General features: G+C 36.5%; 1 protein-coding gene across 1 annotated transcript; it reads left to right on the top strand.

The window, feature by feature from the left end:
• The first annotated feature begins 1,138 nt into the window (after positions 1-1,138).
• On the top strand, positions 1,139-20,456 carry meox1 (mesenchyme homeobox 1). Its single transcript, XM_023267939.3, has 3 exons — positions 1,139-2,001; positions 13,006-13,178; positions 19,774-20,456. Exons 1-3 carry the CDS (start codon positions 1,503-1,505, stop codon positions 19,894-19,896), a joined length of 795 nt encoding a protein of 264 aa, XP_023123707.1. The 5' UTR covers positions 1,139-1,502; the 3' UTR covers positions 19,897-20,456.
• Positions 20,457-26,777: the final 6,321 nt, after the last annotated feature.

Here is a 26,777-nt window from a genome sequence, read left to right as displayed (position 1 = left end):
AAAGTTTGCATCGTATTCGCTCGGTGATTATATGAAAACGTGGCTATTCTGGGCCTTTTTCTTTGCCTCCAGATTTAGGTCTCCTCTTTTTCCCTCTCCATGGAGGTGTGATCCACCTCCCCTCCTGTCTACGAGGTCAGGAGCAAAGTGAGGACACATGAGGAAGGAGAACCTCAGCTCACAAATATGAGCACTATGAAGAAAAAGTGTGCATTTCAGTATGGTGTGGTTCAGTGGGTTTATTGGGTAACAGATACACTGAAATCGAGTCCAGAATTTGGTTTTGCCAAAAAGGTTTTAATGGTATTAGAGACATTACTTCATGGGGAAGTGGCTTCTATCATGAGTAGCGTGCAGAGATTAAAAAATCAGTGATCAGAAAATTGAATAATGGCATCCTTGCTTGTTCCAGATGTGGTCGATGTACATGTGGTCGCTGTCATACACAATTGCTGCTGCGGCGTAAAGCAGCGGAATAATAAGTAAGAAGAGCTGCACACAGAAACACAACATAATAAAGAATGAGTGAAAGGGCGCAATCCCCCGGTCAGCGTTTGCTCAGAGCAAAATATCAGCTTGTGTTTAGTAAAATATGGGCCTGAAACTCCATACGGTGTCGCGCTAAAGTGAGAAAACCTCAGGAGGTGTGAGTGATCGCATAGCCAATATCAAATCCTTCAAGTTAAAGAAAGTCCAGCCAGGTGGATTTGGGTGTGTAGCAGCAACGTGCACGCGGTCGTAAAAACAGAAAAGAGAGAGGAAAAAGAAGGGGCTTTCAGATTGGAGAGGACAGGCAAGGATCAGGGGTGCTGAGGGAAAGCGCCGGGGTTAACTTTCCTCTAAAGGGTGTCAAAAAAAGGAACTAAATTGGGTGTCAGAAAGCACTAAGGAGCTGAAATAAGTCAGAGTCCCCGGCTCCCATGTGGGTGGGTGCTCGCTTTATACTTCTCAGACAATGTCCCTTTAAAAAGCCCCACGTCTGGAAAGCCCATTAGATGTGCATATAAAATTTCCCCCGTGATTAATAGTTGATGAGGCAGGGTTGGTTGGAGGGTACTACCAACATGTGGCCTGCAGGGCTCCTCCTCCGCAGGCTCACGTTACACTCCATAAACTTGCCACTCTTTCCCACCTATATGTTTAAAAAGGAGGAGGGCTCGCTTGTCAAGAATGCCTTAGAAGAGTTGTGAAAACAGCCAGCCGAGGAGGGGAGGCATGCAGTTGCGGATGCAGCTCTCCCACCGAGCCACAAGCCAGCCTGAAGCCGAGCGAGGCAGAGGGAAGAGAGAGGAGAGGCTGCGAAGGACGTCAGAGAGGGAAGGGAAGCTCGCTGTCACGGGAAGGCGTCCGTCCTCACGCCATCCGGGCTGTGGAAGCCTCACATGAAGATGCACATTTAAGCGGAGACTCTTTGACAGATTCAGATTTCCACTCCTGATTTGTTCACTGAGGGACTCAAACTCCTCGAACCAGATTTAAGAAGAAGTGTGATCTGCAGCAGCATGGATCAGCCGGCCAGCAGCTGCATGCGGAGCGCCCACCCCAGCAGCCCGATCTGGGGCTGCATGAGGAGCCCTCACCCGGGGGCCAACCTCCAGTCGCCCTACCAGCAGGCCCCGTTCTCCCTGCACCAGAAGCCCGAGTTCCTGGCCTACACGGACTTCTCGGGCTCCTGCCTGGTGCCGAGCGCCCCCCACGCCGCCTACCCCCGCGACGACAGACTCTACCACGACGGCCAGGGCGGCTACCAGAGGGCCGACTGGCAGTTCAACCCCTGCGAGACCCGGGTGAGGGCGCCCGAGGCCTGCCCGCCCGTCGCCCCACCGGTGGTGGGGGGCGGCGGCGGCGGGGATGGAGGGCCCGAGCTGGACAGTGTTGGGGGGGACAGGCTGCCCGGCGCCGTGCCAGGCGGGTGTCTGGAGGGTGAATACTCGCCGCAGAGCGTGGCGTCGGCCGACTCGGACAAGAAGAGCTCCAATAAGAGGAAGAGGGACGTGACAGGTGAGAGGCAGCATCCAGAACACTCACCACATCTAAAAAATACACAGTATTAACAAATAACAGCTGATAATGCTGAAAAAATGTGCAACACAGCTCATGATTAAAAATCTGAGAATATTTCCCTGCACACAGCTGTGAAAACACTTTAAAAAATTAAGCCACTCGAGGTGAAGAGCGTCTCTCTGCCCCCTGTCACAGCTGGCAGCGACACAAATCCCCTCTATTTCCTCTCCAATTTAATCTTAAAGCGGCACTCTCACCACATCACTATGTGAAAGGTGAGTAGGTGATGAGACTTTTGTGTTCGGGACACGCTTTAAGGAGCCGTTGCATCCTCGTATTGTTCGGGAATTTGATTCACGAGGCGTCGGAGCGTTTCATTCTGCTGCCGTATCCGTTGGAAATGGACTATTGTTTTAAAACTGATGGTAAATAATGGAGGCGAATGGAATTTAAGGCATCGCAGGTGCTTCTGACTGTATTTATTACAGGTGTCAGAAGTGAAATAAACCAACACTCAGTCCTGTTTTTGTTATTTGTGCGCCAGCAAAATGTTAATTTAAGAAATAAATAAGCAATTATTTCTAATGAGTCACACTAGAAAACAAAATAATGTGTTAATATTTATATCAGAGGCTATTTCTGGCACTAATATGTTACTGTCACTGTATGCTTTTGGATTATAGTGTAATTTATTCCTCTCTATCACATTTCACACACGCTAATAGGAAACAACAGTAACTGATATCCACGGCAGACTAATTCCTAAATGCAACATTAACAGCAAAACCAACAGGCCAAAGGAAACGTAATGGATTCTTAAATGGAGTCTTAACGTGTAAATATTCACCCATAATAAAACCACGTCCAGCACTGGTGAAACGTTCATATTTCATTCAGAGAGTTTCTTTAAGATTGGTAGAATTTCAGCCTGAAGAACGAAAGATGAGGATTTATGCAGCAAGAAGCGATTTAGATATGAATCAACTAATAGGAAATGATAAATACTGGATGTACACTACAGTTTAAAAGTTAGAAATGTCCTTATTTTTGAAAGAAAAACTTTTTTTCAATGAAGATAGCATTAAATGAATGATAAATCCAGTGTAGACATTGTTAATGTGGTAAATGACTATTGTAGCTGGAAACAGCTGATTTTTAATGGAATATCTCCATAGAGGTACAGAGGAACATTTCCAGCAACCATCACTCCTGTGTTCTAATGCTACATTGTGTTAGCTAATGGTGTTGAAAGGCTAATTGATGATTAGAAAACCCTTGTGCAGTTATGTTAGCACATGAATAAAAGTGGGAGTTTTCATGGAAAACATGAAACTGTCTGGGTGACCCCAAACTTTTGAACAGTAGTATAAATCGGTTTGCATTTCTGCACTCTGAAAAGACTTGAAATTAGTGTCTGTAGTGTCCTATGAAGCCAGAAATGCAGCAGATGTGCTCAAATTTGAGACTTGAATCTGAACTTTTGGACATTTTGCATAACTATATAAAGATTATGATACTATAGAAGGTGGAATTTGGTGAAAAAAGCAGACAGATAATAAAAATTCAGTTTTAAAAGCATGAGCAGTGAAGAAAAAAGCTGAGCAGACTAGCGGTAACTGTAGCCTCTGAAACTGAATAAACTACCTTTAAATCTTAAATTTACCTTTCATTTAACTAAAAAAACATGTTTAAAGTACTTCATTCGCTCAAATGAGAAAAAAAACATTTTTTGCATATAATGTGGTTTATGTGCACCCTGTTGTTGTTAATATTTGAATATTTAGTCCATGACTAATAAACAACCCTAAAAAGGTAAAACTTTAAGATTTTAGAACTTCAAATGCTGTTTCCTCAAATCCACTGTTCCTGTAGACGGCTACAGGACAGAATCCTGCAAACGCTGGTGCATATTTTCAGTTTTTTAAGCTCCTTGTATTGCAGTACCAACAAGTAGACGACAAAAGATTCACATTTAGACTGTACTTAAAGGGATAACTTGAAATTTCAGGGTAGTTTGGCGTTTAAAACATCATAAAAGCACAAACTGTTGCTGTTGTAAACGGTAGTGTGTGTATGAACTAATAGGAAATGAGGAGTTTGCAGTAAATACTGGGTGTACGAACATAAAAATTAAACTTGTGAAGTGTTTTTCTGCATTTTCTAAACAAGGATGTTTAATCTTATTTTTTGCTTTAAATCCTCTTTGCATCGTCTTCACTCTCCAAACATGCAGTTATAAGATATTTAATGGGTTTTGATTGACATTTTTCACAGTTTTTTGGCATTTTATAGACCAAACAACTAATCAATTTATGTTAATTTATCAGTTTTAGTAACTTTTTAAGAAAAAAAGTCTAAATTTCCTGATTCCAGCTTCCTAAATGTGAATATTTTCTGTTTTGTTTTGCTTTTTTACATCTCTATGTCAGTTAACTGTAAATCTTTGGTGTTGTGGACAAATCAAGACACTTTTTTGGGCTTTGTTGACATTTTTCACCATTTTCTGATAGTTTCTAGACCAAACAACTAGTCAATTCATATTAATTAATCAGTTTTAGTACCTTTTTAAGAGAAAACGTCTAAATTCTCTGATTCCAGCTTCTTAAATGTGTTTTTTTCCATGTCTATGTCAGTTATCTGTAAATCTTTGGTGTTTTTGATTTACATTTTGCACCATTTCATGACATTTTATTGACCAAACAACTTATCAATTAATCAACAAAATAATTAACAGAAGTCCAAATATTGTATCTACTGATAAATGGGGACAAAAACAGGGTAAAAATATAAGGTTTATAACGCTCAAACAAGCAATTTAGTGTTTATTAACATATTTATCACCAACTCAAATCCTCCTATAAGTCATCTGTTAGTATCTATGAGACTTAATAATGCAAAATAATACTAATAGTATGTTATTAACTGCTAAAAACTATTGACCTGAAAGCGTATTTAGAACATTATTTGCAGTGATGTGTTAATTATGCAAACATAACACTGGTTGTAAATGGGTATTATTAAAGCTACAGGACGGATGTGAGCAGCAGACATGAGTCTAATTGAAGGAGGAGGTGGGGGAGCGCCTCCCTCCGTTCCTTACCTTATTCTAACCTCCACTCGCTGCCCTGAAAACATGCCAGACCACGTCTGGTAAAATCACTTTCCTGTGAGCCCACTTCTTACATTCTTATCCATTGACATTTTCCTGTCGTTAAGCTGTAACACAATCTCCCACTGAGTGCATGCAACATGTCTGACCGCTGCATCAGTTCTGGCTTTTCAGAGCTTCAGTCCTCGACCAGCCGCTAGAACAGAGTATATATTAGGAAAAAGTCCTGCAGGCTAGAACATAGCATATACTAGGAAAAAGTCCTGCAGGCTAGAACAGAGTATATATTAGGAAAAAGTCCTGCAGACTAGAACAGATCATATATTAGGAAAAAGTCCTGCAGACTAGAACAGAGCATATATTAGGAAAAAGTCCTGCAGACTAGAACAGATCATATATTAGGAAAAAGTCCTGCAGACTAGAACAGAGCATATATTAGGAAAAAGTCTTGCAGGCTAGAACAGAGTATATATTAGGAAAAAGTCCTGCAGACTAGAACATAGCATATATTAGGAAAAAGTCCTGCAGGCTAGAACAGAGCATATATTAGGAAAAAGTCCTGCAGACTAGGACAGATCATATATTAGGAAAAAGTCCTGCAGACTAGAACAGAGCATATATTAGGAAAAAGTCTTGCAGGCTAGAACAGAGTATATATTAGGAAAAAGTCCTGCAGACTAGAACATAGCATATATTAGGAAAAAGTCCTGCAGGCTAGAACAGAGCATATATTAGGAAAAAGTCCTGCAGGCTAGAACACAGCATATATTAGGAAAAAGTCCTGCAGACTAGAACAGAGCATATATTAGGAAAAAGTCCTGCAGGCTAGAACAGAGCATATATTAGGAATAAGTCCTGCAGGCTAGAACACAGCATATATTAGGAAAAAGTCCTGCAGACTAGAACAGATCATATATTAGGAAAAAGTCCTGCAGACTAGAACAGAGCATATATTAGGAAAAAGTCTTGCAGGCTAGAACAGAGTATATATTAGGAAAAAGTCCTGCAGACTAGAACAGAGCATATACTAGGAAAAGTCCTGCAGACTAGAACAGAGCATATACTAGGAAAAGTCCTGCAGGCTAGAACAGAGTATATATTAGGAAAAAGTCCTGCAGGCTAGAACACAGCATATATTAGGAAAAAGTCCTGCAGGCTAGAACACAGCATATATTAGGAAAAAGTCCTGCAGACTGGAACAGAGCATATACTAGGAAAAAGTCCTGCAGACTAGAACAGAGCATATACTAGGAAAAGTCGTGCAGGCTAGAACAGAGCATATATTAGGAAAAAGTCCTGCAGGCTTCGACATGACGGATGCAACAGCTGGACTGATATGGAAATGTGGTGCTTCAAACCAAATCAAACCGTCTGACATCGACTTTAATCCAAAGTTTGACCAACATAAGACTGTTTATTGTTGAAAGAAGTGATGGAATAAACATCCTTCATTCTACTGTTATTGTCATTATCATGGAAACCTCCATTAGTCTCAACATGTTTTCAATCAGAGCTGCAGTGATTCATCGATTAGTTGTCAACTTTGGAATTAATCGCCAACTGTTTTGAATATTAATTAGTATGTTTTAGTAACTTTTTGAGAAAAAAAGGGTCTAAATTCTCTGATTCCAGCTTCTTAAATGTTAATATTTTTCTGGTTTCTTTCCATCTCTTTGACAGTTAGCTGGAAATCTTTAGTGTTGTGGACGAAACAAGACATTTCTTGGGTTTTGATCGACATTTTTCAACATTTTCTGACATTTTGTAGACCAAAAGACTTAATTGATTAATATTAATTAATCAGTTTTAGTAACATTTTAAGAAAAAAAGTCTGAATTCTTTGATTCCCGTTTCTTAAATGTGAATATTTTCAGTTTTCCTTCCATCTCTGTCAGTTAACTAAATATTGTTGGTGTTGTGGGAAAAACAAGACATTTCTTGGGTTTTGATTGACATTTTTCTTCATTTTATGACATTTTTTAGACCAAACAACTCATCAATATATATTAATTTATCAGATTTACTAACTTTTTAAGGAAAAAACGTCTAAATTCTCTTATTCTGGTGTCTTTAGTGTGAATATTTTCTGGTTTATTTCCTCTTCTATGACAGTAAACTGGAAATCTTTGGTGTTGTGGTCATAAGACATTTCTTGGCTTTGACTGACATTTTTCACCATTTTTTTTGATATTTTATAGACCAAACAACTAATAGATTTATATTAATTAATCAGTTCTAATGACTTTTAAAGAAAAAAAAAGTCTAAATTCTTTGATTCCAGCTCCTTAAATGTGAATATTTTCTGATTTCTTTCCTCCTCTATGACACTAAACTGAACATTGTTGGTGTTGTTAACAAAACAAGCAGTTTTTTCTGGCTTTGTTGACATTTTTCACCATTTTTTCGCTATTTTCCAGACCAAACAACTCATTCATTTATATCAATTAATCAGTTTTGGTAACTTTTTAAGAAAAAAAGTCTAAATTTCCTGATTGCTGCTTCTTTAATATGAATATTTTGGGAGTTTTTTTTTCCATCTCTATGTCAGTTACCTGTAAATCTTTGGTGTTTTGGTCAAACTAGACATTTCTTCAGCTTTGATTTCCATTTTACACCATTTTCTAGACCAAACAGGCTATTGATTAATCAAGAAAATAATTGACAACAGTTGAAATGATGGATTTTATCATAATTTTGGACAAACACAGACATTAAACAGTTGAGTTTAATTTCAAAATAACATATTGACATTAAATATAAGTTTATAACACTCGCATAAACATTTTTAGCATCAATTAACAGATTTGTCAATAACTTTGTTCCTCCTATGAGTATATAAATGTTTATAATGTACAATAATGCAGTATCTTATTAACTGCTAATACAGATGTGGAAATAATTGACATGAAAGTGTATTTAGAACAAAGCTGTGACTCTTTAATTTTTCACATAGTTGGTGACAAATACATTTCTCAGCACTTGAAATGTTCTTATATCTCTTTACTGGTTCATTATTTAGTGTTATAGTCTAATATTAAACATTTATTAACCGGTAATTGGATAAATATACTAAAAAAAGGAGGTTTAAATAACTTGAGGTGCATTATTTAGTCTTTCAGTCAAATATTAAACCTTTATTAACTGGCAACTGCTCAAAGATGCTAAAAAAGGTGAATTTAAGTAAGGTGAGGTGCATTATTTAATGTTACAGTCTGAAATCACATATTTATTAACTGGTATATGCTTAAAGATGCTAAATAAAGGAAGTTTACAGAAGTTAAGGTGCATTATTTAATGTTATAGTTTGATAGTAAACATTTATTAACTGGTAACTGCTTAAATATGCTTTAAAAAAGGTAGATTTACAGTCAAATATTAAACATCTATTAACCAATAACTGGTTAAGTATGCTCAAAAGGCATTTTTAAGTACATTAAGGTGCATTTTTTTTTTAGTGTTGATAGCAGCCTGAATATGCGAAATAAAGGGGGATTGAAATAAAGTAAGGTACATTATGAAGTGTTATAGCCTAATATTCAACATTTATTAATCAATAACTGCTTAAATAGGCTAAAAATGTCTGTTTAAGTACTTTAAGCTGCATTATTTAGTGTTATAGTTTGATTTCAAGCATTTATTAACTGGTTGCTGCCTAAATATGCTAAATAAAGGAGGCTTAAATAACTTAAGGTGCATTATTCGGTGTTACAGTCTAATTTTAAACCTTTATTAACTTCTAGCTGCTTAAAGATGCTAAAAAAACAGGTGAATTTAAGTACATTAAGGTGCATTATTTAGTATTGCAGTCTAATATTAAACATTTATTAACTGGTAACTATCTAAATTTGCTCAATAAAGAAGGTTTAAATAACTTAATGTGAATTATTTAGTGTTATAGTTTGATATTAAGCATTTATTAACTGGTAACTGCTTAAAGATGCTAAAAAAAAGGTGAATTTAAGTACATTAAGGTGCATTAGTTAGCGTTGCAGTCTAATATGAAGCATTTATTAACTGGTAACTGCTTAAAGATGCTAAATAAATGGGTTTAAATGCAGTTTAACCAATAAAACATCTTATTTTGATGTGAAATTCCGCCTCACACGCACAAATTAGGCGATCAGTCACTCGTGTAATTTTCTCCTGGGGTTTTTACATTAAAGCTTTTTACGGCGGCTTTAATTCAGCAGCGTCCTCCCAGAGAAGCACCAAATGCTGTTTGTGTTGGGGACCCTGCTGGGTCCAGAAGCCTCCTGCCTGCAGCTTTACGGCCTCTGGCTGAGCAGGATATTTATTGGGGGCTGTTTAGTGGAACCTGCCAGGTGTTGGGCCGAACTAAACCTGTTGGACACAGATCCAGACCAGAGAACCACAACAACACGCACTCCTGCTCACATCTGGACCAGGTCCTGCAGCCCAGGCCACATTCTGGCCCGCCGCTCTGGCAGGCAGCGAGCACAACTTCTCACTTTGACAAATTAGAACCATTTTCTGGAGATTACATCAGCTGCTGGTGTCGCTACCAATGCTCAATTATTACCCAACAGTCTTCACTGCTCAGGAGGAACTGAATAAACCTGCTTTTTCATGTGTTTGTCCTGGTAAATTGGTACATTATCCACCATTTTCTGACATTTTCTAGACCAAACAACTAATCAATTTATATTAATTTATCAGTTTTAGTAACTTTTTAAGAAAATAAGATACCAAAATTCTCTGATTTCACCTTCTTTAATGTCGTTTCTTTCCTCCTCTATGACAATAAACTGAAAATCATTGGCATTGTGGACAAAAGAAAGACATTTCTTGGATTTTGATCAACATTTTTCACCATTTTATAGACCAAACAACTAATTGATTTATTTTAATTAATCAGTTTTGTTGACTTTTGAAGGAAGAAACATCTAAAATCTCTGATTCCAGCTTCTTAAATGTGATTATTTTCTGGTTTCTTTCCTCCTCTATGACAGTAAACTGGAAATCTTTAGTGTTGTGGACAAAACAAGACATTTCTTGGAGTTTGATTTACATTATCCACCATTTTCTGACCAAACAAATCATCGACTAATCAAGAAAACAATTAACAGCACTGGTAAATGAGGTTTAAAATTTTTACTACTAACTTTTAAGAAAAAAAAGTCCAAATTCTTTGATTCCAGCTTCTTAAATGTAAATATTTTCTGTTTTTTCTTCAATCTCTGTCTCATTTAGCTGTAAATCTTTGGTCTTTTGGTCAAAACAAGACATTTCTTGGGCTTTGATCGACATTTTTCACCATTTTTTGAAATTTTATAGACCAAACAACTTATCAGTTTTCAGTAATTAATCAGTTTTAGTAACTTTAAAAAAAAAAAAAAAACATCTACATTCTCTGATTCCAGCTTCTTAAATGTGATAATTTTCTGGTATCCTTCCTCTGCTATGACAGTAAACTGGAAATCTTTAACGTTGTGGACAAAACAAGACTTTTCTTGGGCTTTAATTTACATTATCCACCATTTTCTGGCTAAACAAATCATTAAGTAATCCAGAAAACAATTAACAACGCCGGTGTAAATGAGGTTTAAACTACTATAAATCCTCACAATTAGATAATCCCTGGTTTGTTCAGACGATCCGTTTCAGCAGCGGAACGGACGTCAGATTTAGCGGTGGAGCCTTTTAACTGATATTCATAGAGATATCTCCGTCCCCTCCTGATGTATTCGCCGTCACGTCCAGATGAGTTCATGTGAATCTCCGGTGGGAAATCTCCTGACATTCGCCCACGGAGCCCTCGGACCTGGACACATCCGTACCTTTGTTCTTTTGTTGGAGGCTTTAACGATGTTCCGCCGCATTCCTCCGCTAACTCGGTCCCTCTGTGGCTGGTCTGGTGGCCCCTGAGCTCCACCGGTGCACCAGGAGCCCAGAAAACTGCACATGTGGCTGCGCAAATAAGTCAAACATGCAGCAGAAAATGCATGCGTTTGGTTCTGCAGGTGAGCGTGAGGCCTGGTCGGGGTGGTCTCTTTTTAAAGCACTGGTTTGAGTGTTTACTATATGAGGGGCCTCCCACTAAAGAGCCTTTGGAGTGTCGGTTTGTTGGTCCTTAAGTTGTGTTTAACCCTCCTGTTGTCCTCATTTACAGGCACCAAAAAATATTGTTTCCTTGTCTGAAAATAATCCAAAAATTCAGCAAAAAAAATCCCCAAATTTCTGAAGATTTGCAAAACCTTCAGGAAGAAAATTCCAATAATTCCTTAAAATTTTCCCTTAAAGTTTTTTTTTTATATATATATATATATATATATATATATATATATATATATATATATATATAAAGAAAAATCACGCAAATTTGGCAAAAAAAATCTTTAAAATATCTAAAGTGATTACATATATATCAGTAAAACTTGTAATATTTTCTTTAAGAACATTCACAAAAAACAACCAAAATCCAGCAAAATTCGCTGGATTTTGGTTTGTTTTTTGTGAATGTTCTTAAGAAACTTTTTTTTTTTTTTAACATTTCTTCTTTTCCACCAAAAAATATTGTTTCCTTGTCTGGAAAAAAGAAATCAAAAATTTCCCCAAATTTCAGAAAATTTGCAAAACCTTCAGGAAGAAAATTCCAATAATTCCTTAAAAGTTTCCCTTAAAAGTTTTATTTTTAAAAAATCCCCCAAATTTGGCAAGAAAATTCTTGCAGATATTTTCAAAAATATCCTAAAAAAATCTAAAATGATTACATATATATCAGTAAAACTTGTAATATTTTCTTTAAGAACATTCACATGAAAAATCAACCAAAATCCAGCGAAATTTGCTCTTCGTTTGTTCTTCAGAAACATTTTTAACATTTCTTTTTTTCCACCAAAAAATGTTCAAAGATTTCCCAAAAATGTTGAAAATGTGGACATCAGAAGTTTCACTGTGAATTTTTTATTTTTTTTTTTCCCCACATTTTCAAACTTTAAACGAGTCAATTTTGACCCACAGGACGACACCGTTTTTGATTCGTTTTAAAGTTTGAAAATGTCGAAAAAAATATATTTTCACAGTGAAACTTCTGATGTCCACATTTTCAATATTTTTGAGAAATCGTTGAACATTTTTTGATGGAAAAAAAGAAATGTTAAAAATGTTTCTTAAGAACATTCACAAAAAATCAACCAAAATCCAGCGAAATTCGCCCTTCAGTCGTTCTTCAGAAACATTTTTAACATTTCTTTTTTTCCACCAAGAAATGTTCAAAGTTTTCCCAAAAATGACATCAGAAGTTTTACTGTGAAATTTTTTTCTTCCACATTTTCAAACTTTAAATGGGTCAATTTTGGCCCACAGGACGACACCGTTTTTGACCCGTTTTAAAGTTTGAAAATGTTGAAAAAAATATATTTTCACAGTGAAACTTCTGCTGTCCACATTTTAACATTTTTGGGAAATTTTTGAACATTTTTTGATGGAAAAAAGGAAATGTTAAAAACGTTTCTTAAGAACATTCACAAAAAAATAGTAGATTTTTTGTGAATGTTCTTAAAGAAAATATTACAAGTTTTACTGATATATGTTTAATCACTTCAGATATTTTTAGGATTTTTTTGGAAGATTTACATGAATTTTCTTGCCAAATTTGGGGGATTTTTTTTAAAATAAAATTTTCAAGCGAAACTTTTAAGGAATTATTGGAATTTTCTTCCTGAAGGTTTAGAAATTTTCAGAAATTTGGGTAATTTTTTTGCAGATTTTTTGGGATTTTTTCAGACAAGGAAACAATATTTTTTGGTGCCCGTAAATGAGGACAACAGGAGGGTTAAATCGGATAAAAGGACACTAAAGGTCAAAGTGGGATAAATCGGACAGGTTTCAAGCGTGTCACGTCACCATGTGGACTGATTTTGTCGCCCCAGATATCCAGGAGTCCAGCTTTAAGGTGGATTCCAGCTGCAAGGCCAGGAAGGAGCGCACGGCGTTCACCAAGGAGCAGCTGAGGGAGCTGGAGGCCGAGTTCACCCACCACAACTACCTGACCAGACTCCGCCGCTACGAGATCGCCGTCAACCTGGACCTCACGGAGAGACAGGTACGCCCACTTCCTGTCACGCATAGGATGAAAAAACCTGTCCATGTTCTCATTCAACAGAAACTACACATGAATCACACTGTAGAAAATGTTCAGAATTTTACAGTGAAACACTGTCAAACTATGACGGTAAAAATCTGTAAACTCTAAGACAGTTTGATGTAGTTTATATGACACTGAATCACCGTAAACAGGTTAATCAGGAGAAAAGTGGTTTTTTTAGATTTAGATTTCACAACTCCTGCACAGTTTTTAATGGAAAAATGCAGTAATATGTAGAACAATACTGTAATTTTTGCATTTAATTTTTGAAAAAAATACAGTTTTTCCCAGTTAAATGTACATATTGTTGTACTGGAAACATGCTGCAATATTTATTTAACAAGTAACATGGCAATTTCTGCGTTTATTACATGTAAAAAATACATTTTGTTACTTTTGTGTTAATAACGGACATAAACTTTAATATTTATGACAGCTTTAGCTACACGTGCCGATAAAGGAAAAATATTTATAATAAGTTACACGCACTTTATTTTATATGACATTTTCATGTAAATTTTCTAATTTTTAAAGGCTAAAACATATTTTTTTGACAATAAAACATGAAATAAAGCATGTTTTTTAACCCTAAAATCAACAATATCAATACATTTCTTTACTGTTAATGTAGAAAACGTTTTACTGTTATTTTGCGGTAGCATTCTGGTGACCACAGCTGCTGGAATTTTACCGTAAAAACAAATTTTTTTTTTACAATATAGCATCACTATTCCCGTAAAATCAAGCAAATGATTAGAAAACAGCTGCAAGATTTTGGATTCAAGGCACTTTATTCTGAAATACAACATGGGAAGAAATGCGTCTCATTTTTACTCACTGTCAGCTCTTTTTTCACTGCAACATGATGGTTAAGCTACTTTAGATCCAGTTTTTTATGCAGAAGCAGCAGATAAATCTGATGATTAACTGAAAGGAATGAAGAAATTATGTTTTTTCTGAGAAGGTGGAGGATTTTATAGAAATTTTCATTTATAGAAAAAATGAGCAAAGAAATGAAACTAAAAATAATAATAATTTTTTTTATATATATATATATATATATATATATATATATATATATATATATATATATATATATATACATACAAATAAATCAAAAGACAGAAAATAACTAAAAAAAAGTAAACTGATGTATTTTTGCAGCAGTGGGTTTTCCAGGTTAAAGGGTTGAGCATTAACCTGCTTTTAAACCTGTTTTCATGGCTTCAGAGGGTTAAACATGTCAGTTTTTTCCTTGAATCCAGAGTATTGTCATTAATCTTTTATTCTTCACCAAGCAGAGACAGGAAATCACCCCACATAACTTGAACTTCTTCAGATTTTCACGGTTCATAAGAGAGGAGAATACAAAATGGAACAAACTATCTGAAATCGTCCAGCGGTCGTCACTCATCTGACAGTTTTCTAAAAGCGTCTCCTTCGATTTGACCACAACACTGATGCATAAACACGGCTGCATTAGAGCTGCACTGAGCACTTTTTTCCACAGCATTTTTCATCCTGCGGTTCTCGACACGCAGCTTTAATGAGTGGGCGGCAGCTCCAGACTGGGTGAAATGGGCCGAACATGTGTGACGCTGCTGGATGGATCCCAGTCTGCCTGTCAGGCCTCGCTGTCCCAGCTCCTCCTAATGAGGCCACGCTGACCACACATACTGCCGTCTGCCGCTAAAGCTGTTCCCCAGACCTCTAAACACTCACACATCTCCACTCCCAGCTCCCTCTGCTGCCTCCTCCAGCTCATCCTACACGCTCTGGCCGTCTGCCGTCCTTTCAGTCCGTCACGATGCTCCCAGACCAGCAGGCTGCAACATGAGCAGATTTATCTGAACCCCAGAGCAGCCGGATAGGAGGAGGATGCTCCCTGCACAACTCAGCTGAAGTTTACTGAAATAATTAGATCCAGTCCTGGAAAAATAGGACCTGAAAAATGGGGGGAAAATACTGTAAAAAATAAATAAATAAATAAGCAAATAAATAAATAAAATAAAAATCTGAAACTGAAAAAATAAGATCCAACACTGAAAAAATCAAGACCTAAAAAACGGAAAAAATACAGTAAAAAACTATAAATACAAATCTGAAACTGAATAAATAAATAAATAAATAAAATTAAAATCTGAAGCTGAAAAAATAAGCTCCAATAATGAAAACCATGACCTAAAAAATGGGAAAAATAGTGTAAAAAAATAAGCAAATGAATAAATAAATACAGTAAAATACAATGAAAATCTGAAATTGAAAAAATAAGATCCAAGACCTGACAAATGGGGGAAAAAAATACTGTTATAAATAAATAAATAAATAAATAAAATGAAAATCTGAAACTGAAAAAAATAAGATCCAGTACTGAAAAAAACATGACATACTGAAAAAGAATCCACATCTAAGCTAAAAATGTTTTATGTTTCATCAAAATAAACTCAAAATCTGTAACAAAAGCTAAAAAATGTGCTTTCATCAGCAGAGAAACCAGGAGTGACTCAGCTGTTTCCAGCAGCATAGTTTAGAAACGGTGAACAGAGGAGCAGGTTGCTGGAGATACATTCAGCACAGTGAAACATCTATCTAGAGCTGTTACTGGTGCAGAGGAGTGAGAAAAAATTTGTAGAGGTTGTAAATATAAGTAGTACAATCTGTATATTATGCAGAGTCGTTTTATTCCAGTATTGGTAACACATGTAGACGATTACAGGATTTTTCCATTTTTTTGAGCCAAATAATCACAGAAATTCAATTTTCTTTCATGATTTATTGCATTTTAACTGTATCTTACTGCACAGTGGTTCTTTCTCCTTCTAGTCATGAAAAAATAACCAAAAAGTGAGTAAAAATGTGACACTAGCACAACAAAAACGACCAGAAACTACTTGGAGTTCAGAGTTTTATTATGAATTTTGTGTAAAAACAATGAATCTTCTAAATAAAAACCTTTTCTTAGTGATTTTGACATCATGTTTGAGCATTTTCATGTAGTTTTAATATAACTATTATTACTATTTAGCATAAGGATGAGGCCAGGAATGATCTCAGCTAAAAGTAGTCCCCAGTAAATGTACTGCTTATTCCAGTTTATTGGTGGAGAGTGTTTGGTCAAGAACTGTACTTTACTGGAGTATTTCCATTTTGTATTACTTTATACTTCCACTTTACTGCATTTCAGAGGGAAATCTTCTACTTTTTACTTCACTACATTCACCTGACAGCTTTTTTAAGATGCAGTTTGGGAGTTTAACAGATTAAACCAGTGATTTCCAGCATTTTTTGGCTTCTGTGTCACATTTTAGTTGTTTGAAATTCTCCTAAATAGTAATTTTTTTCCCCCTCCAAACCTCTCATATGGTTTAATTTCTATAAAATTGTCCAGTATCTCAGCAAAAACCAAATAACTTCTTCTTTCCTGCCTGTTAATCATCAGATTTATGTGCTGTTCCTACATTAAAAAACTGCATCTAAAGTAGTTTAAACCTGCAGCATGATTCACTATCAATAATATAATAATCAGTCAGAAAATCAAGACTTTCACTGCAATACTTTCACTATACTTTCACCTGTAATGGAGTATTTTTACTTCACTAAATTGGTACTTTTACTCACCATCTTCAGCTGCATTTACAGAAATGACTCATTTTTAGAAGATGAAACTTGACCTGAGATAAAGTCTGAGGTCTTTATTTTCTAGAGCTCTGACTGAACATTCCTGGTTCGCCTGTTTTTGTTTTTCTGCCAGCTTTTCTCTGAAATTTTCTCGACTCTCAGGAAGTGTTTTTGCAGCTATTTTTGGCTGGACAGTAGAACTATGAGCTCATTTCTCAGCTCTGTGGTGATACAGATGAGCAGCGACTACAGTAAAGTCACTTCCTGCATAGGCCGGCTTCCTCGTAGTTGACTTTTATGACCCTTCGTCCATCCGATCCTCTCAGGCTGCGTTCAGAGCGACTCCAGATCCAGACCTGGGAGCTCTGCGCTGACGATTCATGCTCCCTGCACGGCCAAGGCAAACCGAGCGAATTTATGCACCGCGCTGGGAGATTTGTGGGGGATTATTTGTCTTTTTTTTTGCTGACAAAGCTGTAAATTTTTCTCAAAAATTGCAAAATGGAGAGAAAAGCCACAGCGATCACGTTACCAGTTGAAATGCAGTGAGAAATTCTGCACTCAGGGCTGTGAGAATGATACCCAGGGTAGAGTTTTATTGTTTCGAGCAGAACTGCAACTAATGATTAATTTTAGTTTATTGATTCATTTTGTGTTCATTTTCTCAATGACTGGTTCATAAAAATGAAGGAATTTCCTGAAGATTTTAAGTTTATTATCACAGACGACTTAGAAAACAAGCAAATATTCACATGTGAGAGGCTACAATTAATGAATTTTGGCTTAAAAATTCAATTTATGATTAATTATCCATAGATATATTAATGGATAGAATAATTAAAGCTGGAATTTGGGATTTTCCCATATAGATGATGTTACATTTAGGCCAAATTGGTTCAAAAAATACAGATTTAGCCTATCAGTGGCAGGTAAATCTCTGTAATGTACACTATAATGGAGTTTTAAATGGTTTCTGTGGTGATAGTCTCATGCTGGCCCACTGGTCGCAATGTATTTTATATTGACGATGATTGGTTTATCAGGGCTAAACAGGGAAGCAATCATAGCGATGAAATATGGTGGCACCAATAGAAGACCAAAATAAAACCATTTAATTCTTCATTTAAAACATAAATTCAGTGTTTAGACAAAGAACTACAGTCAAACGACCCCCTCTGGTACGGTGCTTTTCATATACTAAAAGACATATAATGACCAAAATAAAAAGTAAAAACCATAGCTGAGCATTTCCACCTTGAACCTACAGTGAACTGATGACAACCTCAGAAACACAGATTCAGACTTCCTGGGTTTCTTTACATCACAAACCCAATAAACCAATCCCGTCAGCTTACAGGGTGGGACTTCCTGTATCATCGTTCTTCTTCAGCATCAGGTTTAAGCATGTGTTAGCATAAAGGGATGGTGGAGGACCTCATACATCTGCAAATACACACTTACATCTGAAAAAAATCTACTAAATATGTAACTTAGATACACTAAGATTAGATCTTAGATGGTTGATCAGTGACCAACAGTTATTTTGTGATGATCTCTGCCATAAATTCTAAGGACTTTCTGAGTGTTTCTTTGCTCCCATCACATTTTCATTCACTTGAGGCTCATTTTTCAAGTCCTGAACCTCAATGGAAACAGAGCAACCAGGACTAGACATAGAAAGAAATTCCTTCTGTGATGTATGGCTCAGTTATAATGTCATAAATCATAAAGAAAAATGAAAATTAAATTGCTGTGATTAGTCATTCTACAAGTATGTTCATTTTTCCTGAGTGCCCACAGGTTTCACCAGTGGTGGAAAAAAATGGTAGCTCCACATACTACAGATGTTTTACTATTCATATTTTTACTGCTGCGCTAAGCTAGGCGTTTGTTACACTACTTTGCTGATCAGCTGTAGAAAGATGTTTCACCATGCTGAATGTATCTCCAACCACTTGCTCCTCTGTTCACTGATTTTCTTCCGCTCTCTTCTGTGTAAACACTGCCTGCAATTCAGTCCTTTTACTGTTTTAATGAAACATCATGATTTTGAGCTGAGATTCACCCATTTTTCTGGCTAAATGGCAAATACCCAAGAGGATGAATAGAGTATTTACCTACCTTCCAACCTCCCTACCAACTCCCTCCCTCCCTCCCTCCCTACCTACCTACCTACCTCCCTACCTACCAACCTCCCTACGTACCTACCTACCTCCCTACCTACCTACTTACCTACCTACCTACCAACCAACCTACCTACCTGCTTACCTACAAACCAACCAACTAACCTACTTACCTGCCTACCTACCAGCCTACCTACCAACCTACGTACCTACCAACCAACTTACCTACCTACCTACCAACCAACCAACTTACCTCCCTACCAACCAACCAACTTACCTACCTACCAACCAACCTACCTACTTCCCAACCTAACTACCTCCCTACCTACCTATTTACCTACCTACCTACCAACCAACCTACCTACCTGCTTACCTACAAACCAACCAACTAACCTAGTTACTGACCTACCTCCCTCGCTACCAACCTACCAACCTGTCTACCTCCCAACCTACTTCCCTACCTCCCTACCAACCAAACAACTTACCTACCTACCAACCAACCTACCTACTTCCCAACCTAACTACCTACCTACCTACCTATATACCTACCAACCTACCTATTTTCCTATCTATCTATCTATCTATCTATCTATCTATCTATCTATCTATCTATCTATCTATCTATCTATCTATCTATCTATCTATCTATCTATCTATCTATCTATCTATCTATCTATCTATCTATCTATCTATCTATCTATCTATCTATCTATATCACTTCAACAATGAGTATCCTACTGATGACATTTGAAAGAACTAAATGCACTTCTTGGTGAAAGACGTGTTCAACACTTCCTGTTTCTTGTCTGTAGGTCAAAGTTTGGTTCCAGAACCGGCGGATGAAGTGGAAGAGGGTGAAGGGAGGACAGTCGGCTTCGCCCAACGACCTGGAAAACGACGACATAGACTCAGCTGCCTCTCCCAGCTCTGAATGACGGAGGACTGTACAGGAAGAGAAAGATACGACTGTTTAGTCGGACGTCACAACGGACGCCGACGAAGCCTTATTTTCATGGAAAGTTGGAACCAAATAATTCAGGAGACTCCCAGGAATTAAAAATCGTCCTTTTGCAGTTTTTCTGTTGTAAATAGTCGATTTCTGTCCATAACGAACTGCAGTTTTGATCAGTACTCAGCTTGAGAGGCCTCGACTGTTTGAATATTCCAGATTAAAGATGTAGGTTAGCGATAAGTGGCGGCGATGACATGTCGGGCCGTGATGTGATTGTGTTTGAGTGCATCCCCTTTGGTTTCCAATAATGTAATCATGGCCTCTGACGCTTGACTACAACCACCTGGGAAAACTCAGACTGCACAACTATTGCCAAGCCATAAGTGCCTCCGTTTTTGTCAGTTTCTTTTTCCTCGAATATAGTTTTTTCTGCCTTTTTGTTTTTTTTACTACTCTTTTTTTTATATTATTTGAATGTTATTGATAAAACTCAGATGTTGACTGTTTCTGCAAATAGAATAAATCATCTGCAAAAATGGGGAACATACTTTGATAATTTCTTCCACCTGCGGCGGCTGAGTTACAGCCGGACAGTAGGTACAGTACATGTGTATTCTTGGCCGACGCTTTTATCACGTGCGAACCTTCTGCTGGGAAATTATACGTGGACAGTTGCTCAGACCCAATAATTTCCGAGCAGCAGTTTGCTTTTGAAGTGACTTCGAGGGGAATAAATGTGATTCAGGAATATTTTTTGATTCCAAAGATGTGCCGGTTGTAGATCAAATGTGTCTGGATGGAAAACAACCAACCGATCGCAGCTTTGATTAAAAACGTCACGTCTCTGCGCCGAAGCCAGAGAAATGACGTCCAAACACGTCACTCTTTAATCACTATCTTTAATGTATGTGCAGTTTAAAAGAAGACTAGAGGAAGAGCTTCATGCATTTTAATGATCTAGTTTGCTTTTCTTTTGGCCTGCAAGTTAACCGCCTAAACTCCAGTTAGTTTTTGGGTGATTTTTCACATTTTTACTCACTGTGGGCTCATTTTTCACTGCAATATAAAGTCCTGAATGAAAACAGAACAACCATGACTAGAAGGATAACAAACTCAGAAATGTCCTCTAAATCAAAAAAAAAGACAAAAACTGAAGTTGAATTTCCTTGATTACTTATATAAAAAATACTAGAAACAAATGTTGGCTCTAGATACTATAGATATTTAACTATTTACATTTATACAACCTCTACAGGTTTAGCGTTTCACCATGCTGAATGTATCTCCAACAACTTGCTCCTCTGTTCACTGTTTCTGAGCCATGCTGCATTTATTTCATTCATACAGTAGGTTTGATTTTCCTCTCAGTCTCTCTTGTTGTCTCTGTTTTGTGTCTGTTTTGCCATTTTGTCTCATTTGTGTTTTGTTTCTATTTTTTTGTTGTTGTTCTGTATCTTGTTTTTGTCAGTTGGTGTCATTTTTTTTCCTCAGTTTATGTCTCGGTTTTGTCGTTTTCATCATTTGTCTCATGTCACATGTCTCCAGCCTCTCCAGACTTTTCCCCTCTACTCTGCTCATTAGCTATAGAAAGATGTTTCACCGTGCTGAAGGTATCTTTTCCAAAATAACTTTAAAAAACTGTCAAATTACTTGAAACTAGTTCCAAACTACAGTTTTCAAGTAAATATGGGCAATTTGAGTAACAGTGGACGTTTTTGTTCACTTTGGACTGTATTTAGTTCAGTTTTGAGCCTCTTGAATGTATCTCCAACAACTTGCTGCTCTGTTCACTGTTTCTGAGCCATGCTGCATTTATTTTATTCATCCGGTAGCTTTGACTTTCCTCTCAGCCTCTCTTGTCGTCTCTATTTTGTCCTTTGTTTCTCATTTTGGTTGTTTTCGTTTTGGCCATTTTCTGTATCTGGGACACTTTTTCCCTCTTTATGGTCACTTTGTGGCTCATTTTTGACAAGTTGTGTGTTGTTTAGGCGGTTTTGTGTCTTTTTTTTCTTGCGTCTGTCATTTTGTGTCTTACTTTGACCATTTTGTGCCTCATTTATGTTGTTTTGTGTCTCTTTGTGGTTGTTTTGTCTCCACGTACTACAGATGTTTAAACTATCTCCATGTTTCCAGCCTCTTCAAACTTTTTCTCTCTGCTCTGCTCATCAGCTGTAGAAAGATGTTTCACCATGCTGAATGTATCTCCCAACAACTTGCTCCTCTGTTTACTTTTTTGAGCTGTGCCACATTTGTTTTATTGATTTAATATGTTTAATTTTCCTGTAAATCTCCCTAATTCCATTCAATATTTTCGTCACACCTGTTGGTCACAGATAAGTCATGAATGGCTTCTTATTCATGCTAAGAATCCCAGAAAATTCAGTTTTCTATACACAAAATCCGGTGCAAACGGTTTATTTTGGTGAACTTTTTAATTGAGGCAACTTGAATGAAGTGAAAATGCAATGAGACTCTTTCTGTTTTTAGTTTTTCACCAATAAATGTCGCAATTTTGTTGATTTTTTTTAAAGGTAAAATGCCTTTTAAACTTGTCGGTGGGTTTAAAGAAATTAAAACGCACCGTGTTGTTAAAGGGCGCATATTATGCACATTTACAGGTTTATCATTTAATTTTTGGGGTCTACTAGAATTGTTGGCTCGCTTTAATGCTCATAAAACATATTTTTCTTATACTGTATACTGAAACTCTTCACGTAGGATTAAATTAGTTCGTTTTAACTGTTGAAACCACAAAGTGTGCCTTCAGAATACACATTTTTGGCAGGCAGGTCGCTCCAAAGCTGAGGGATTCTGATGACATCTGTAGATTTAAAGCTGGATTTATCAAATTCTACACTGTAAAAAAATGAAAGTTTTTAATCATTTTTACCCATGATTTTTAAAGCAGTTTACAGTTACTTTACAGATTTTCCACATTTTGTTAAATGAGATATATTAACTAGTAAAATCTTAGAGTAGTATTAATTATAGAAGTATTGATTGAATTTGTTTTTTACTTAATTTGATAAGTAGTAATTAAAAATGTGAAAGAATGTCCACATTGAATATCAGCATTTTTAGATCTTTTACAATGTTTGACCATAAAATATCAGGTTTTTATTGTATTTAATTTAAAAAAAACATAACTTTACAGATAATTGCTATTTGAAATGTATATATTATAAGGATTAAAAAATGGTAAATAATTTCTTAACTCTTATTCTACAGATTTCCCATTTTGTTAAAATACAGAAAATATCTAGTAAAATCTCATAAAGAATATTTCAAGATTAAAAAAAATCCATTTTGTTAAAATAGAGATAATATCTAATAGAACCTCATAAAGAATTATTTTAATGTACAAAAAAAAGATTTCCCCTGTTTTGGCAAATTACAGATATTTATAAAAATCTAGCAAAACCACATAAAAATATATAAATTTAGATCCTGACTGTTTTTTTAAAAAATTAAAAAAGAAGGAAAAAGTAAAAACAGGCTAAAACTATTAAGAACGTCTACATCAAAAAATTGTATTTTTATGAATTTTTTTCACCATATGTGGCTGAAAAATACACAATTTTACTGTCTGTAAATCTACTAAAAATATATACATTTTCACAGATACTTGCTGATACTTTTGCAGTTATTTCTTTTGTTTCTAAAAAAAAAATTTAAAAAAAAATCTTCAACACCCATGCTGCCAGATTTTCTTTTACATAGATGTATTTTTTTTACAGTATGCATTGACCGAAAGTGACACCAGCAGAATCGATACTGATTGTAAATAAGAATCTGCTTCATGAAAAATTGCTTTGCATCAGCTTGAAGTTTACAAAAATCTAGTAAAACAACATAAAAATTATTTTAACAGCAAAAAAAGAACGAGATTTCCCGTTTTGCTAAATTAGAAATTATAAAAATCTAGCAAAAATACATGAAGAAAGTAACTCTTACATCTTGAATGTTTTAAAAAAATAATTTAAAAAGAAAAAAGAAAAGATAAAAAAGTCCAAAACTATTAATAACGTCTACATCAAAAAATGGTATTTTTACAAATATTCATTAGTTTTTTCACCATGTGTGGCTGTAAAAATACACAATTCTAATGTCTGTAAATTTACTAAAAATAAAAAAAATCACAGATATTTGCAGATACTTTCAGTTTTTTGTTTTTGTTTTTAAAAACACCTTTTTAAAGATTTTTTCTTACACCCTTGCTGCCAGATTTTCTTTAACATGGTGTTTTTTGTGTTTTTTTTTAAACCTTGTGCATTGACTGAAAGTGACACCAGCAGATCCAATACTGATTGTAAATAAGAATCTACTTCATGAGAAATTATATTAATGTAAGAAAAAATAAAAATTTCACCTGTTTTGCTAAATTACATATATTTATTATATAAAAAAAATCTAGCAAAACCACAAGAAAAAAAATATTACTTTACCTCTTGAGAGTTTAAAAAAAAAGAATGAAACAAAAAATCAAAACAGGCCAAAACTGTAAATAATGTCTACATCAAAAAATGGTACTTTTTGCAAATATTATTTAGTTTTTTCGCCATGTGTGGCTGTAAAAATGCACAATTTTAATGTCTGTAAATCTACTAAAAACATACATTTTTCACAGATGCTTCTACAATTTTTTTGTTTAAAAAAAATCAAGAATGAATTAGTTTTTTTCACCATGTGTGACTGTAAGAATGCACAACTTTACTGTCTGTAAATCCAATTTTTAAAACAAATTACAGATATTTGCTGACACTTTCAGTTTATTTTTTGTTTTTAGAAACACATTTTTAAAAATTTTTAAACACCCTTGCTGCCAGATTTTCTTCAACACTATGTTCCTTTATCTTTTTATTTTTACAGCAGCAGAACCGATACTGATTTAAATAAGAATCTACTTCAGGAAAACTTGCTTTGCATCAGCGTGATGTCACCCTGAATAATGAATGTTCTGCTTCAGCTGAAGGAATTTATGTAAATGTTCTTGTATGTGTTGCTCCCCGGTGCAGAGGAACAATCACAGAGTTCAGTAAAAAACCTTCCTGAAACAAAATGTTATCGGCCTGAATGTTTTTCATGTAAAACACAGTCCGACGATGGCACAGTTCTCTCCATTAATATCTGCCGTGGAGGTCGGATCTCATCAGCTCAGTAATCCTGCAGAATGTTTTCATACCAGATCGCTCTGATTGGACCAAAGTGACCCGAGAAGCGCCGGCGGAGCTAAAAGTAGAAGCTGAATAGGAACATTCATGTGTGCTCACCATCACTGTCACTCCAGGCTGCTCACAAAGGGCCATTAACCTGGCAAGGTGGAGTCCAAGTATTTGGCCCCTTGCACACTATTTGCAACGGAAGCATCTGGATGGGGCCAATTTGATCTGAACCTGAGTGGAACCGAGACAAACCCACGCTCAGGGGCCCCCAGGAGCAGGAGGGAAAAGAAAAAAAAGGGAAAAGCTCGCTGGCTGACCACTTGTGTATGATGGAAAAGGGAAATAATAGGTGGGTATGGGTGAAAAGACGGCTTCTCAAGTACAGGATGTTGTTGTAGCAGGTAGCCAGTCATCCAATTTCCTGCTTCCCAAAGAAAACAAGAGCTCCAAGCAGAGGAGTCCCCAGACTTACAATGGTGGGCCTATGCTCAGAGTCCGGCCAACCAAACAAAGCCTTCAGAGGTTACTGCCCTTTTTTCTGGCCGGTCTGTTGGGACCTCGGTTGGCGGGATGCTGGGAGGCTCGTTCCAAACACATCTACGTAGAGCCGGGGTCAAGTGTTACTGTATTCCTGACCCCTCCGGGCCTCCGGCTGCAGCTGCTGGGGGTGGAAGGAGTCCAAACCGATCCCCGCTATTAGCCTCTATTATTGCATTAGCGGTAATAGCAGTCAAAATAAACCGTGTCCAATTGTAATGATAGTATTAATATCAGCAGTGTAAACTAATGAAGCTGGAATGTTGTTCTTTCTCCATAGAGGCTCCTTTTAAAGGCAGCAGGGGTGGCCAAATTTATGGATTAGATTTAATTTGGTGGTGTTGTGATTGTGGGATGTCGGACGCTGCCAAAACACCCGAGAAAATGTAGGTTTTCTCTCGCAGAAAGTCTGTTAAAGATGTTTTCCTACCCGTCCAACGCGCTCGTACGCCTCGTTCTATTTTTATTTGTACAGAAATCCCACTTTTGCAGCATCGAATTCAGCCACCAGAAGTAAAGACGGACTCGGATCTGCACAGCTGTGATGATAAAAGCAGATTCAGCTGCAGGAAGCATTCTTGAAATAACTCCTCATCTTTGAACACAACCTTCTCTGTGGGCGAAGAGCAATAAGAAAACATTCGTCAGGCTGACTTCACCCTCGGCACTCGACAGGAATATTCCTGAAGACAGCATGAACAACGCAATGCTGCTAAAAGAAGACGGGTTTTGGCCAAAATGCTCACCAACGAATGCGACCAGCGGTTACGTTTTCCACTTTTAAACGTTTCCAGTCGTGACTCATTCAGCTGGTTGAAGCAGAATCGATGAATAAGCGCCTCAAAGTGCTGACAACCTGCTGGATGGACCATTATTCATGTCACTGCATGTAATCCTACATCATCTAAATGCTTCATTATTAGAAGAAGTACATGAAAACGGAATTTTTAACACTTGGTGCAGCAGCAGTTCTATGTTTGGGATTGGTTTTTACTGTGTTTTTAACATTTTAACACCAAATTCAAAGGGTTTATTTGATTTATGACCAAGATAAACTAAAACTAATTAGTGGCCACCACAACCGTTTTAATGTTCTTGTGAAAAGTTAAAATGTATGACCAAAAAACTGCTGAAACAATACTTCAAAAACCAGAGTACCTTAAAT

The sequence above is a fragment of the Amphiprion ocellaris genome, chromosome 18 (assembly GCF_022539595.1).
Source record: "Amphiprion ocellaris isolate individual 3 ecotype Okinawa chromosome 18, ASM2253959v1, whole genome shotgun sequence".
NCBI classification, from domain to species: Eukaryota; Metazoa; Chordata; class Actinopteri; family Pomacentridae; genus Amphiprion; species Amphiprion ocellaris.
The sequence above is the reverse complement of the archived record's forward strand: the minus strand, read 5'-3'. Positions and strand labels throughout refer to the sequence as shown.

Bases quoted from the DNA above. Each gene is read 5' to 3' on its own strand.
- meox1 (XM_023267939.3), top strand. From the start codon at position 1,503: ATGGATCAGCCGGCCAGCAGCTGCATGCGGAGCGCCCACCCCAGCAGC. The intron at 2,002-13,005 runs GTGAGAGGCAGC...TTGTCGCCCCAG, and splicing joins GAGGAAGAGGGACGTGACAG to ATATCCAGGAGTCCAGCTTT. The intron at 13,179-19,773 runs GTACGCCCACTT...TCTTGTCTGTAG, and splicing joins TGGACCTCACGGAGAGACAG to GTCAAAGTTTGGTTCCAGAA.